This window comes from Maniola hyperantus, chromosome 6 (genome assembly GCF_902806685.2).
Source record: "Maniola hyperantus chromosome 6, iAphHyp1.2, whole genome shotgun sequence".
Taxonomy (NCBI): Eukaryota; Metazoa; Arthropoda; class Insecta; order Lepidoptera; family Nymphalidae; genus Maniola; species Maniola hyperantus.
The window spans coordinates 12433267-12449555 of record NC_048541.1 but is presented as its reverse complement, the minus strand read 5'-3'; the positions used below and the strand labels follow the sequence as shown (position 1 = coordinate 12449555).

Here is a 16289-nt window from a genome sequence, read left to right as displayed (position 1 = left end):
GGTTGCGCACACAAACACACTTTCGCATTTAGAATATGGGTAGTGATAACGCACTCACATTCCTGTGTTGCGGTGTCGCAACGAAACCTGCCTCTAATATCAACCAATCAGAAACGCGAGAACAAAGCGTCAGCGGGCCAGCCGTCAGCGTGACGCATAAGTGTGCACGTGACCTGTCTTCATTCAAAATCACAGATATACAACTAGTGTGGCCCCCCTCAGTTTCTCTCGCTCGAGCAGAGGTATTAACTTGTGGAATGTGATTCCTTCTATTTTACGTTCGCTTCAACTATTGTAGCCTAGTATACTGCAACCCACCATTTAACTTCAAAAACAACAAAACAAATCAATTATTTCCTTCAAATACTTGAGTCAACATAACCTCACTTCACATTGTTTGTCAAAATCTCACGTCCAAATACATCTTGACAAACAAAAAAAAGTGGCCACTGTGAAAAGGACAGAAAATAATCATTTGTCACGTTCTAATAAGAGCCTAAATGCATTTAATTATTTCGCTCTAACATTAAGAGTCACAATAGGGTTACTACTAAAGGTATTTGTTCTGAGTTCAAAATGGACAACGCTGTTGTGTTGTTGTTATCTTGTTATGTCACATGGCGACGCAGCAACACAGTAATATTAGTGCCATTATAATAATGTATTGAGAACTTACTCCATATCAGAATCAGTGAGCAGCTGCCTGAAACTGATGATGTGCAGCCAATAGCCAAGTTGTAGGTGGTGGTACGCACAGTCCTCTTCCTTGAGAGCCAAATCTTCTGGCTTCATGTCTGCGCACAATAATTTTATATATTATAGTTCTTGCAATTCACGAGCGTGCTTTACCTGTAGTTACGTCGTCGTATACATGGACATTGGTACTGATTCTGAGCAAAACTAAATTTTAGCGTATTCACATCCTCTTCTTACTAATGTAATATGAAAAGGACATACATAGTTTGAAAGTTTTAAATTTGATTTAGAGCTGTCCAACTTCGTGAATTTAGCTGCCAGTCGCGAGCCTATTATTTAACCCTTTTCACTCTTTTCCTCTAACACACGGCCTAGAGGTCTAGTGTATTCCCGAAATAATTAAGGAACTTATCAAAACACTTACTATGGCAACCGAGTGGGCCGCATCCTTTCAGCACCGTATCGACAGTCTTCACCATTTTGTCGAAGTTGGCGTGGTGCGCCAGCCTGTCCGCGTGGTCTTTGGGCGAGTGTGCTATGAAATCGTCGAAGAACGCCTCGTCCATCGATTCCTGCGGTCCACCCTTTTTCTCTAACAGACGGCCTAGAGGTCTAGTGTAATGCCGAAATAATTAAGGAACTAATCAAAACACTTACTGTGGCAACCGAGTGGGCCGCATCCTTTCAGCACCGTATCGACAGTCTTCACCATCTTGTCGAAGTTGGCGTGGTGCGCCAGCCTGTCCGCGTGGTCTTTGGGCGAGTGTGCTATGAAATCGTCGAAGAATGCCTCATCCATATCGTCCGTCGCTTGCTGCGGTTCACCCTTTTCCTCTAACATACGTACTAGAGTGCTTTTGTCGGCTACCGGATATAGAAATATAACATTTCAGAGTATTATTCTGGTAGTGCTATTTGAGACAGGAATTTTATAGTGATCATAACAATCAGTTATTCCGTAAAATAATTCTACCGTGGGGTTTAATTTAAAGAAATAAAAGGCATCGAAGAATTTTCAAACAATACATTTTCTTAAGAAAAAATCTGAAATAATTTTAGTACTGTAATCCAATCGACAGCTAACGGTTTTGAGAACCTCTGAATAGTTTTTTCTGAACTCATAGCCACTGGTAACTATTTCAGAGATCTTTCTCTGAAGTAACGTTACGTAAAAGTAAGTTTTAATAATATTCTAGTTTCAGCTTGACCACAATAGGAAAAGGGATGATGTACTTCAGAATACCATGACCATGGAAGAAGTACAGAAGGGTAGTCCCCAGACTTCTAAAGGTGTTAATTTATTGGAATCTGAGAGCATTGGGGGTTTTTGGGTATAGTTAAACCGCAAATTGCGTGTGTACTTACATGAAATAAATTTTATAAAATGAGGATTCATAGTGAATTTCATTTATCACGCCCGCCCGCGTGGATTTAGGTTTTTTTAATATCCTGTGGGAACTCTTCAATTTTCCGGGATAAAAAGTAGCCCATGTCCGTCTCCGGGATGCAAGCTATCTTTGTACCAAATTTCGTCAAGACCGGTTGAACGGATGGGCCGTAAAAAGCTAGCAGATAGACAGACAGACACACACACTTTCGCATTTATAATATTAGAATGGATTATAATACGATAACCTACCTCTCTCATGGCTGCTGAAACACTGTATGTTGTTCATCTGACAATTTTCGCCATCCTTCTCGCAAACCATATTCACTAATGGCTGCACATGAGTACAAATGTCACCCTCGCCAAAGTCTGTAAATTAAAATTATGCAACATAACGCGTGGATTTAGGTTTTTAAAGTTCCCGTGGGAACTCATTGATTTCCCGGAATAAAAAGTAGCCTATATCACTCTTCAACTATACCCATGCAAAAATCACGTCGATCCGTTGCGACGTGATTGAAGGACAAACCAACAAACCATCAAACCAACAAACAAACACACTTTCGCATTTATAACAGGGGTACTGATTAGCACAGTTCACGACAGTTGGGAACTTCTAACAACGTCGGCTTCGACGTCACTGGATGGCGTCAAATTTCAGTATAGTCCATACAAAATGAGTTCTCACGCGCCATTTTATTGAAAATGAAAATGAAAATGAAAATCTTTTTATTCGTATAAACTTTTACAAGTGCTTACGAATAGTCGGATGCATCTACCACTGGTTCGGTTCCGTATTAGGTTCCGTACCTCAAAAGGAAAAACGGAACCTTTATAGGATCACTTTGTTGTCGGTCTGTCTGTCCGTCTGTCTGTCGGTTTGTCAAGAAACCTACAGGGTACGTTCCCGTACATGAAATTTGGCAGGTAGGTAGGTCTTATAGCAGACATAAGGGGCAAAATCTGAAAACCGCGAATTTGTGGTTACATCACACAAAAAAATTAAATTGTGGTCATGAACTAATAATAAGAATTTTCAATTTTCGAAGTAAGATAACTATATCAAGTGGGATATCATATGAAAGAGCTTTACCTATGCATTCTAGAACAGATTTTTATTTATTTTTATGTATCATAGTTTTTAAATTATTATCGTGAAAAATGTCGAAAAAATACGACTGTAGTACGGAACCCTCCGTGCGCGAGCCTGACTCGCACTTGGTCGGTTTTTTTTAATATACATCCCAGGAATGAGAAATCAAAACTTTTAAATAGTTGTGAGTTATAGACGCCAATTCCGGTTCCTAAATCGCACTAAAATACTCGCCCATTTCGCGCAGTGTGTTGACCTGTTTCAAAATACACGCCCACCCATGCAGCAGATTCCTCGCCAGGCCGTTCATGAAACCTGGTTCCACGCGGACCACTTGCTTTAGGTGGAACATGTAGGTGTTGCGATGTTTCTTTATCATATTCAACTCCGCTAGTATGAAGTTTGTTCCAGGCTGCAAAGAAAAAAAGGAAACTGCTCATGGCCTTTAAGTCACCATCATCATTTTATTTTTATTTTATTTTATTTATTAAATTAACTAACGGCTACTTACACTAATACATTTTTAAAAAAAAAACTTAATTCTGAAAATATTACTTACTAAGTGCAGTCGCCAATTATAAGTTAATACAACATTTACAAACATATGTGACAAAATAAAAAACAAACATCAATAAGATTAAAGATAATACTTCCTACTCAAGACTTCCAATATGCAAAGATCTTTTCCCGAAACTTATATAAAGAGTCAGAATTAATGTCAATGACAGAGCTGTGGTGGTTAAGAGTTTTACATAATCTAGAGACAGGAGAATTGGCGCCAAGGACAGTTCTACACAACGGTGGACAAAGTGGTGTAATGGGTTTACGTGGATAATGGACAGGAACCTTAAATTTGAAGCTGCTCAATAGTTGAGGACAGTCGATCTCATCATTATCATCAACCGATAGACGTCCACTGCTGGACATAGGTCTTGCGCCGCCTGAATCCAGCGGCTCCCTGCGACTCGTCTGATGTCGTCCGTCCACCTAGTGGGGGGGTCTTCCAACGCAGCGTCTTCCAGTTCGAGGTCGCCATTCCAGCACCTTGGGACCCAATGTACCCTGCCCATTGCCACTTCAGCTTGGCAACCCGTTGAGCTATGTCGGTTACTCTAGTTCTCCTACGGATCTCCTCATACATCATGATCATCCTTTCAAGTCATACACTTTGTAAATTCTGAAGATTTATCTGGCTTTGCTAATATGTAGTTTTTAATAAGAAGTCGCAGGGATTCAGGCGGCGCAAGACCGTGGCGTGTGGAAGTCCCTACATGAGACAGTCCAGCAGTGTCCAGCAGTGGACGTCTATCGGTTGATAATGATGATGATGCTCTGAAAAGGTGATAGATTAGATTTCCCTATTGCTTTATATTTCTGTGGTAAAATAAAAATTGTGCTCGCTGCGCTTGCGCTTCTGTTTATTTTTTACTGTCAAATTGAAAATTAAAATTCGTCTAACCAATACTGATCCCGTTAATTAGTCGAGCAAAAGTGTCTTTCTCATGAAAGGATTCCCACCCCACCCCCCACCCGAAATTAATTCCTGGCTACGGCCATGGTCTTAAGGTTGAATTCTCTGTGTTTCTTTCATACATACCTCATATAAACTCAACTTAAAAGCCTCTTCAGCGGCCGCCAGAGCCTCATCAAAGTATCCCATCTCCAAATAAACTGAGGCCAAGGAAACTAGCACCACGTCCCGATAGGTCTGCTGCACCCAGCGGCCGGCCGTGAGGAGGCAGTGCAGCGCGTTCGCGTTGTTGCCACGAACCCGCCAGTATAGGGACGAGAGGGTTAGTAACATCCATTTTGGCGCTAATTTCTAAAATTCAAAATCATTCTTATACTTCAGGTTAATAAAAACATTACGTTCATAATCTTTGTCTATGGCAATGAGGAGGTTTCCAGGCAACGTTCGAGAAAATTTTCATAGATGGCGCTGAATTCTACAACTATTAAAGATGAAAAATAATACCTAAATCTATATGATCTATACTATGAAGTACGCTAGGATGGTTCTTACGGAGAGAAAAATTTAAAAAAAAAACTTGAAAAATGAAAAAGAAAAGAAGAAAGAATTAGGCGGTACAAATTTCGCCGTGGCAGCTAGTATTGTATAAAAATTATGTTAAGGCCCCGTATGCGCTAGAACGGAGATATGTTTAGCAGACCAATCAGATTATTGTCAGATGACGTGATAATTTTTTCAGGACATCTATCAATAATCTGTTTGGTCTGCTACTTAAATAGGATGGTGTGATTATACCTTTTTCATAACAACGTGAATACGCTGCCCGATCTCAGCGTCCTGCATATGTGAAGCAGATTCTATGTTGCCATCACTGACGTATTCAAGCAGTTTCTGTCGCAAGTAGCCTGTTTGTACCACTTCGGTCACTATCTGTTGCCTAGAAATGAATGAATGAATGAATTATTTATTCAATAAAATGCAGGTACAATAGGTTGAAACAATGTCTGATGAGCCTTATACATTTTACCATTGTAACTGGTGTTTCTGACTGACTTACTGAAATTAAAAACATCAAAATAAGTAGGAATAAATATATGGTCATATTGAGAAATGTCCATATGGCATATTGAAAAAACACCTGAACCATAACAAATCATCGAAGAAGCATTTACTCATTAATAAGGTAAAATCAGGATAGGATGCCAAAATTTTATCTGATGGGGGAGAGGTTACGGGACTCAAGCAAAATTAATTTAATAGACAATTTAGATTATGAAGATTTTGTGGCTGAGAAACACAACTCTACAAAATATCATGCTTTAAGATATCAATCACTTTATTTCAATTCATAATTTATCTTGTCATGCTCCTATTTTTCAAGAATGCTTAAGTCCACCGTAACGTACAACGTGTCTTGAGTTGATTAGAAATTGTGGCTACTTTTGCTAAACATAACCAAACATCCTATAAAATTTATTCAGTACTAGCTGATACCCGCGGCTTCGCCCGCGTGGATTTAGGTTTTTAAAAATTCCGCGGGAACTTCTGATTTTCCAGGACAAAAAGTAGCCTATCCATAGTATCCCGTCCTGGGGATGCAAGGTATCCCTGTACCAAATTTCGTAAAAGCATATTTTAAACGTATCAATTCTTTAAAAATACCGTGGGATTTACGGAATACGATTTATAAATCCTTAGGGCTGAGGAGTTGAGTCCTCAAGTTTCTAAATCCCATCAGTTTTGGTGGTCAGGTCCCTGTCAATTTAATTTAATTTAGAGATCAAGTACAACTGAATGAGCCCCAAATACTTACTTTGAGGATTTCTTCTGCGTCAAAACCGTCGCTTCCTTGTCCTGGGGGCATGTGGGCGGATGCCAGGGCAACTCGTATTCTTCAGATAGAGGCACGCCTATCTTCTCTGTTAGCAACGATTTCATTCTGAAACAGGCTCGGGATCAACATTTTAAAAAATATCATGAACATAATAAGCTATCATGGCATACTTAAAACTATATATACAAATGAATCGCTGAATGTGTTGCTAAGCGCAAATCTCGAGTACAGCTGAACCGATTTCGTTAATTCTTTTTTTATAATATTTCTTGAAGTACGAGGATGGTTCTTACGGACGAAAATTTTAAAAAATTGCCGGAAAAAGTCTAAAAACAACACTTTTCTATATTCCGATACAAAAGATTCGTAATAATACTAAAAAGTCAATTTGAACTTTAATACCATACCATAAAGTTAGTGGAGCGGTTCTGGGAAGGCAAAAGTATAAAAACAACACTTTTTTATTAAAGAATCGACTGTTAGGCGGTACGAAGTTCGCCGGATCAGCTAGTATACTTAAAATAAAATTGTGTTTCAGAAAATCTTGGGAAGAAATAATCGGCAGTTTCGGTTTTGTTAATGCCGGGTACCAACTATACAATGGCGTTTACTTCTATCCTAGCCCCTAAATTAAGAAATTCCGTGTCTAAGGAGTAAGATATTGGCGTAGTTCTAAAAAGTGACAGCCTATCGTGATGCAACAGAAGATCGCCGGCGTCATACATCTAAATATATAAAAGGAAATGCGGACTGACTGATCTATCAACGCACAGCTCAAACTACTGGACGGATCAGGCTGGCAGATAGCTATTATGACGTAGACATCCGTTAAGAAAGGATTTTTGATTTTACGCACTGCACTTCCGTCATCCGAGTTCTATTCGTCATCTGTGAGATTACCAGCGATTATCTACGACATAACAAAAAGGAACGTATTTTCACGGACTCGAATCGGATGAGTGCGTAACCGCTGTAAGGGGGTCAAATAGGGGTTTGTAGTCCACGCGGACAAAGTCGCAAGCATTAGCTAGTAATATAATGAAGATGGAAATCTATTTTACACTGCTCTAATGTCAATTACCTGCTAAAGAAAAAATCCTGCTAAAGCAGCATCTTACCTCACTCCCTTATTTTCAAAAGGCATAAAGACTGGGAATATAGCCTCCACATTCGGTGGGAAGTCCGGCGCGGTCTCTTTGCAGAGCTTATTTGAAGGCCAATCGACTTCTTTGTCAAAGTCCTCTAAATTACGATTTATTTGCATACTAGGCGGGTACCTGTTAAAGAATACGTGTTACACCAAATTGTATTGAGCCAGAAAATTTAATTTTGAATCAATTTTTGCGCAACGGATCAGCCTGGCTGTCCAACGCAGAAATGCAGCCAGTATTCTTGGCACCATTCCACGCGGGCATGATTTGTATAGTAATTAGATAAGGCTAGCTTTAAGTTTTATTGTAATAGGTATATATTATTTTCAAATAAAAAAAATTAAACCTCAATCACAAGTTACACAAGTCACAGTTATACTAAGAACCTTCAAGCATGAGTTGTGAATATCTTTGGTAAAGCCTAACCAGAAAAAAAGACCTCTTATTGCGAAAAACACGTGGAACGAATTTAAACAAGACATAGTCATATACTAGTGGCGCCTCCAGAGCAAGTTTGTTTATATTTCTGGTCAGGCTTTAAATAATTTACTCTGCTATGTCACAATTTGTACCTAGGTTATATTTATTCATTACAAAGCATTAGCTGCTAAGAAATATTGTACATTGACATTTAGAATGAGATTTCGGTTTTGTAGAACGTTGTCTCTGTCAGTCATACATATGTGACGTTTTATCGGTCTCAACGACCGCGACAGAGACAATGCTCTACGCAACCGCTATCTCTTTCTAAAGGGTATGGGGTATGATGGTATGTGGATTACTACAAAGGAAAATTAATTTTATATTTTACAAAAACTCAGTAATTAATGGCTACAAATGTTTTTTTTACTCCCAAAGTTAATCAATTCAATGATGAGGCGTGAGTCCTTACTTTATTAATCAGCTTTAATACAATCGCACTTACATATAAATTCCGGTTTCGAATTCACTTATATCTTCATCATTTGTAACTGGTTTTTTCTCAGTACCCGGACGAGATTCAGTTTTCTCTTCACGAGTCGGTTGTTTAGCTGAAATAAAATACAAATAATATATTGTATTGTATTTATATTATAGATACGTTCTGTACGCTGCCGAAAGTGATGAACATCGGCTTTTAGAATGACATTTTATCTTTGTAGAGCGTTGTCTCTGTCACTCATACCCATATGACACTTTGTCGGTCTGAACGACCGAGACAGTGCTCCACAAATCTGCTGTCTCCTTCTAAAGATCGATGTTCATCACTTTTGGCCGCGTACTGTAACCGCCTATTTAAACATTCTGGCAGATATCTGGCCAGCCATTTTTCATCATCATCATCCATACATGTCATTATGGCAATTGGGTCAAGCATGACCACTGCGATAAAACGATGGCATGGGTATATTATGACGATTTTAATCGTATTTTTTTTAATTACATAGATCAGCCCCCGAATTGTGTAAGAATAACCATTTCATGGCTATCGCAATCGTCAAGAAATTCTGCCCTTAGATTGTCTGTGAAAAAATGTAAACAGCGAATCAACCAATCAAAGGGCAGAATTTCTTGACGATTGCGATAGCGATGAAATGGTTATTCTTTCACAATCGGGGGGCAGATCTGCTGGCATGATGCAGCTTGAGATGAAGCGCGCTTAGAATAGAATACAATAGAATACATTTTATTTAGCTCGTAGCTTTTGTTTCAAGTTCACGTAATAATTAAATAATAAATAATTAAACCACTATCAGCCGTACTCAGAGTCGCTAATCGTTACTTAAGAATGAGTTAAAACGAGACAGATTTATGTTAGAGATATAGCTCTGTCTCGTTTAACTCAATCTTAAGTAACGAAGCGACTCTGAGTACGGCTGTAAAACTTACAAATCCAACAACCGACCATCAAAAAGTGTAATAATTTATTAACTATTTTGAATAAATTATTTCAATTTCAATTTGAATTTATTCAAATAAACTTTTACAAGTGCTTTTGAATCGTCAGTCAAAAAACCTATCGTTACCTAGAAGATGCCAATTCACTCTTGACTTGAAGGTACCTATGGAGAAAGTTTAGATTTTGAATTAAGAAACATTCATTCAGGAAAAATCTTACCTATATTGGGCTCCAGAGTTATTGTTCTAGTTTCCTTATCAAACTTAACATTTGCAGGTTGTTCTGTTTGAAAATTATTGTCACCAATATGGGGATTCTTATTAACGTGCCGTATAAGCCTCTCTAAGCTATATATGGTATCGATGGCACTAACACCCTGTTTCCCGAGCTTTTCATCGTTGTATAGTGGTCCATCGATAAAGTATTTTATCAAAGAGTTTTTGTCGACTTGGTTCTTGAACTCTCTCATATTTATGCCGGTTATGTCGGCCATTCTTTCGTAGTTCTTTTCTACGTTTTTATATTCTGTAAATTAAAATATATTTTTTTATAAAACTTGAGATTTAAAGGTTTTTAAGTAATCCCGTAATGTAACTTCTACATTATAGAAGATACTTTAATTTGAATTTAAGTATAACAATTATTGTGAAAGAGTGCCGGCCTGTCTGTGTGTGTTTTAGCCGACTACTATGTATGTTTGTATAATATGTGTTCCACCGTAGCGCCTAAACTAATGAGCCGATTTTGATAAGGCGTCAATGGATTCGTTATTATGGTGACATAGGCTACAATTTATACGAACAAAATCAATTTTTTTTATTTTTATTATATTACTAGACGATCCCCGCGACTATGTCCGCGTGGATTTAGGTTTCAAAAATCCTGTGGGAACTCTTCAATTTTCCGGGATAAAAAGTAGCCTATGTCCTTCCCCGGGATGTAAGCTATCTCTATACCAAATTTCGTCAAAATCGGTTGAACGGTCGAGCCGTGAAAAGCTAACAGACAGACAGACAGACAGACAGACAAGACAGACACACTTTCGCATTTATAATATTAGTATGGATAAGCAAAAGTATTACCAAACTCTTCCCCATTTTTGAGGGTCTTTAGAAACTCTGCCTGAACCTTAGGCCATACAGCTTCTTTCTGGTTATACTCATTAAGCTCATCACGAAGCTTATTTAATGTCCTACAACCGAAAATTTTCTTATAGTAATAAAAAAAGAAACCTTACCTTACTTTGTATTAATACTAGCTGATGCCCGCGACTTCGTCCGCGTGGATTTACGTTTTTCAAAATCCTGCGGGAACTCTTTAATCTTCTGGGATAAAAAGTAGCCTATGTCCTTCCCCGGGATGCAAGCTATCACTGTACCAAATTTCATCAAAATCGGTCGAACGGATGGGCCGTGTAAAGCTAGCAGACAGACAGACAGACAGATAGACAGACAGACACACTTTCGCATTTATAATATTAGTATGGAAGTGTGGATTAATAAAGTGTACAGTACAAAGCCCAAAGTAATGTACATCGACCTTTAGATGGAGATAGCAAATTTGTAGAGCACTGTCTCTGTCGTTGAGACCGACAAAACGTCATATAGGTATGAGTGACAGAGACAACGCTCTACAAAGCCAAAATGTCATTCTAAAGGCCGATGTACATTACTTTCGGCCGCGTACTGTATACAGTTATGTAATTTAATATAAAAGAAAATTTAAGTTTGTTATTATGAGGCTGAAAGCACATTGCTGGGGAGACGAATCGAAAGACGCGACGCATACGCGTTTTTTAGAATTTTACAAAGTGCATAGGAGGTTTAGAAATTATGTTATGCTTCGCTTCGTCGTTCCTGCAATGTGCATTAATCATATGAATACAAACAAAGAACACTTGTAACAATATAGACAAATTCAAATATATACACAAGACAAACAATAAAATTAATATATTATAAAGGTTATTTTAGCAATACCAACATATTTTGTTATTTAAGCTATTTATACACCTTTACAGAAAATAAAAATAATATGTGCCTACCTCTTAAACATACACTTTTCCAATAATCAGGTAGGTAAGTATATAATAAAAGCAGCTATATATATAACAGGGAAGATTAACGATAGATTATTATATATATATATATATATAGATATATATATATATAGGCGTGTAGGACGAAATGTACATATATTAGTATCTTTAATCTTCCCTGTTCCAATATTATAAACAGGTACAGGTAGGAATTCCTGGAAGGAAAGGTTTCTACACGGCATCGTACCGCACAAATGCACACAAACAGTAAAACTATTAATAAACAATTAACAGACCACTCCCTTTATATTCTATCCAATCACATCAAATACTTACTCTCTTATAGCTTTAATCCTTACAGCCAAATTTGCATGACATAGCACACCAAACTTATGCTTGGATGCTAACTCCATCCTAGGATTAAGTGTCAATGTTTCATCATAGTATTTTAATGAAGTATTGAATTCGCCAATCACTGTATAAGCATTAGCGATTGCAAAATGGCTGACATAGTTCGTACGATCGTGATCTATAGCAGCACTTAGAACTATAATGGCGTCATTTGTTTTACCACTCCTGTGCAGCACCATGCCTAGACTTCCTAGGGCAATGTCCTTATATTCTCTGAAAATAAAAGCATATTAAGCAAAAATACTGATAAAGCTGTGATAGCCTAGTGGTTAGGACGTCCTCCTTCTATTCGGAGGTCAGGGTTGGGTTGATCGTGATCATGATGATGAAGCAAAAAGACAGTCCAAAAACTGCATGTGGAAGTTTCCATATAGGACAGACCCAAAAATTTAATATGAACTAGATGTTACCCGCGACTTCATCCGCGTAACTTTCGGATTTTTAAAATCCTGTGGGAACTTTTTGATTTTGCCGGACAAAAGTAGCCAAGTAAAGTCCTTTTCATGAAATAAGTCCCGCGGTGATTTTTGGAACTAAATTTGAGAATACAATTTGAGAGCTTATATAAGCAAATACAATTTAAGAGCTTATAATATTGTGTCATCGAAGTATGCAGGAAATAGTATTATTTTATTTACATATGCTAAATGTAAAATAGGTAAATTTTGTACTCATAAATGGCAACATTATGTCACGCGAGTACACTGCTGCGTCTGGGGGACTTCTTTTATGAAAAGGACTTTACAAGTTATCTCTGTATCAAACTGATGTTACCCGCGATTTCTTTGGTGTGGATTTAGGTTTTATAAAATCCTGTGGGGACTTCGAATCTATGATTACCTAAACAGGAGGAGGTTCTTTATATTTTGTTACTCTATACTCGTCTGATGTTCTATCAGACGAGTCGCGGGGAGCCGCTGGATCCAGGCGGCGCAAGACCGTGGCGTGTGGAAGTCCCTACAAGAGACCTATGTCCAGCAGTGGACGTCTATTGGTTGATGATGATGATGATGATGATGACTCTATACTTACGTGTTACTCTATAATTCCGTCAAATCTGTTCAATTTGATATTTAGAAGTTCGGAAATGGAGCACAGATCTCGTGCTTTTGGGATTATAGGAATTTCAAGTACAGATTGCCCCAATATTTGTACCTAGCCTTACTATAGATTTTAAAATAGGAAAAAACAAAGTACCTTGGTGCATACAGCACAGCCCGCCGACTGCACTCCAAAGCCTTTGGGGCATTTCCTCTAATCCTCCAAAACAGTGAAGCCATATGATAATGTAACCAAGATGTGGTATTGAGACGGAGCACCCCAGTCACCCAGTGACCAAACTGTTCTAGTGTCATGATGGGAGATAACAGTTCTGGCAGCACAAATTCAGGATTAGCTGTCAGGTTGTCCCTTTGGATCATACTCTATAAGAAAGCAGATGAAAACCCTTCAAATGGGAGTTGGATTCACACATAAAGGGTTCCATATCATCGTACAAGACTATATACTTTTTATTTCAATTACACAGCAATTTCAAAATTTACCGTTATAGTGGTAATAGACATACACATTCTGTGAAAATTTGAACTCTCTACTTATGACTGTTCATGAGATACAACCGGCTGACAGTCAGACAGACCACCAGACAGTAGAAGCTTAGTAAAAGGGTCCTGTTGGTACCCATCTGGTATTTGACCTATTAAAATGTTATGCACAGATTACAATATTATAGCTGGCTAATAGGACAGTAATTACATGTATCTCTTGATAATAAACTGCTCAATCACAAAACAACAATAATAACCAGTGTTGACCTATAGCAATAAGCTAAAGGATACTGCTAAAAACTCAAATCTAGATATTAAAGATATTTCAAAATAAAATCGTCAAGAACATAGCAAATGTCTTATGGTTCACTAAGATGTAGGAACTGCATGAGCAAAAAAATAAAAAAGAAGTGGAACACAGAGCAAAAAGTTATAAAACATCAGTTGTATGACTTTTTAATCAACTTTATAATCGTTAGTTATAAAGGCGTAAACATTCCTCATATAAGACTTCACCTTAAGCTAAAATAAATAATATTAGAGACAGCTTTCAGTGGATGAAAAACCTCACATGCCTTGAGAATACTGAGCAAATCTGCTTATAACTCTTGCAGCTGATCACTTGATGGAACAAGAATTTAAAAATGCCCAGATTATTGTACTGAGACTTACCTCTAAATGTTCAAAAACGAACATACTAAAGGTCAATGAGGACATGCGCTTGCAGTCTGGCATATCAGTATTAGGCCCATAATAAGGATTAGGAAATAAAAACTCTTCTTCGGGAATCTTCTTAGAACCATCTTCAAGGAGGGCTGCATGCCAATCAATGGTATTAATATTACCAGCCCTCACACAATCCTCATCTTGGGCTATTTGTCGACCAATATCAGTGAATTTACCAACGTCAAACCAAAGTCTGTCTATAATGGTCTGCTGTTTCACAAGATCGTCGTAAATAGCAAATATGTCATCCCAACGTTTCTCTTGGTTCAGAAATGCTAGAAGATCATACGGACGTGCCATGTCAAAAGGGGAGTCAAGCTGAAATAACAAAAATGTACATTGATTTATAAAATTAATGATAATAATATGCAGTCTAGTTTTCTATGGTGGCCTGGAATGGTCTTACTAATACTAAGCAATAAGCTTGTACCCATAGCCATAAAAACCTTCATTGATTTGTTAATTAATCTCATTTGTTTGTTAATTTGTCATTGCCTTGTTGAATTTTCTCAAACATTCAGTATAATGAACGAACTGTTACTGTTTAAAGATGATTTACCTACTGAATACCTTGAAAATAAATCAGCTTAAAGCTTCTTACCCGGGGTTGAATTAATCCACTTTCAGTGACCATCCAGTGGGTTGAAGATTCAACTTTGTTAAATAACATCACGCACACACCAATTAAAATAAAGAGTCTACTGAACGACATGTTGAGGCTTGTGCTTGTTAAAATTCTTGCGAAAAGCCTGCCATTTATTTATAAAATTAGTAAATTACAGATTTTTCGAAAAGAACGTACTATTTACTAAACCCAACGTCGCACGACTTGCGTTGCGTTGCGCACAACTTCCGCGCAAATTTTTGCGCACATGACATTGACAGTCACAGATGAATAGTCCATAGTCATAAACGGTCAATGTCAACGTCATCTGTCAAAGCCTTTTCCCTACGGCTCTGGATTCGAACCATAGAGATAGAAATTCGAACTCTTTTGAGCTTTGTCAAGGCCATTTTTTTTAAACTGGTTTTACAGCTCTAGGTTCTAGCCCTTTTGAGCCAAGCCAAGTCCATAGACTACAAAAGACAGACGAATAACAATAAAATGTCTCGCGAAAGTTTGCAAAACTTGGCGGCAAAATTGTAAATACTACATTTAAAAATTATTCAATTTTCGTTCATAATACATTTTTTATACATACATACATACATTTAAATGGTGTAGGTAAGGACATTTTCTTAAAAAATAATATTATAAAAAGATTAGATTCGCCCTATTAGGTCTTGATCCTATTAAAGCGTATAATTCCTACCGGTCCTTATGTTGTTAAAAAATATCACCTAGTTAGGTAGTAGGTACCACTCATAACAATCGAACGTATCGTTGGTAGGTACGTAGGTACCTATTGCGGTAAGTTTTGCCAAAACATCTAATCAAGACGGCAGCACCGTCATTCAGATTTCAAAATCGCAAAAAAAAAACATTTTCTCGTGCCTTTTTTACCTATTTCCTAGGTACTACGCACTCAGCTTATTAATTTAGGTAAGAAGTAAGATAGGTAGCCAAAGCCACGTACCCACGTAGTTTAGCAACATAGCGGTGACAGCCAGCGCCATGATTAAAACCATTAAAACGTGGTTAAAACAAGCATTTTTCAGATATCACGACTTTCTGTTTTTTTTTAATTTGCCATGAAACCTTTAATATTAAACTCTTTGAATTTGGTATATACATATCTTGAAGGTGCATAATTTTTGTATGCAGTTTTTTGTCAACCACAAAACATTGTATCTGCAGATACAGTGTATTGTCATCAAAAGGGTAGTGAAAACTGAAAGGATAGATATAGCGGGCGACTAAAACAAAGGGGTATGTTATAACAAAACTTCTGTTTTACGAGATATAGTTAGTATATTTTCATTTGAAATTTCTCAGTATTTTTAAGATTCTATCAAGAAAATATTTAAATGCTACCTATATCATGCAATCACGTGCAAGGAGCTCATTTATAGCTGTTACGACTAAAACACTGTATCTGCAGATACAGTAGGTATA

General features: G+C 37.5%; 1 protein-coding gene across 3 annotated transcripts in view; it reads right to left on the bottom strand.

Moving 5' to 3' along the window:
• The window catches only part of LOC117982729 (tetratricopeptide repeat protein 17), a 31504-nt gene that overhangs the window by 6782 nt on the left and 8433 nt on the right, over positions 1-16289 (bottom strand). Inside the window, exons 1-15 of one of the 3 annotated variants that reach the window (XR_011236837.1) lie at positions 14835-15088; positions 14180-14551; positions 13158-13384; positions 11886-12173; positions 10594-10703; positions 9731-10036; positions 8558-8663; positions 7600-7758; positions 6461-6586; positions 5443-5584; positions 4774-4998; positions 3411-3588; positions 2336-2452; positions 1354-1560; positions 677-794 (exon numbers count right to left, since the gene is read on the bottom strand). Coding sequence is in view for 2 of the 3 variants with exons in the window: in XM_034969102.2 (XP_034824993.1) it covers positions 677-794; positions 1354-1560; positions 2336-2452; positions 3411-3588; positions 4774-4998; positions 5443-5584; positions 6461-6586; positions 7600-7758; positions 8558-8663; positions 9731-10036; positions 10594-10703; positions 11886-12173; positions 13158-13384; positions 14180-14551; positions 14835-14945 (2792 nt within the window). In the remaining variant the exon portion in view is untranslated. Of the gene's footprint in view, positions 1-676; positions 795-1353; positions 1561-2335; positions 2453-3410; positions 3589-4773; positions 4999-5442; positions 5585-6460; positions 6587-7599; positions 7759-8557; positions 8664-9730; positions 10037-10593; positions 10704-11885; positions 12174-13157; positions 13385-14179; positions 14552-14834; positions 15089-16289 lie in introns of those variants that run through there. The other 2 variants (XM_034969102.2, XM_069499096.1) reach the window with 2 other exon arrangements.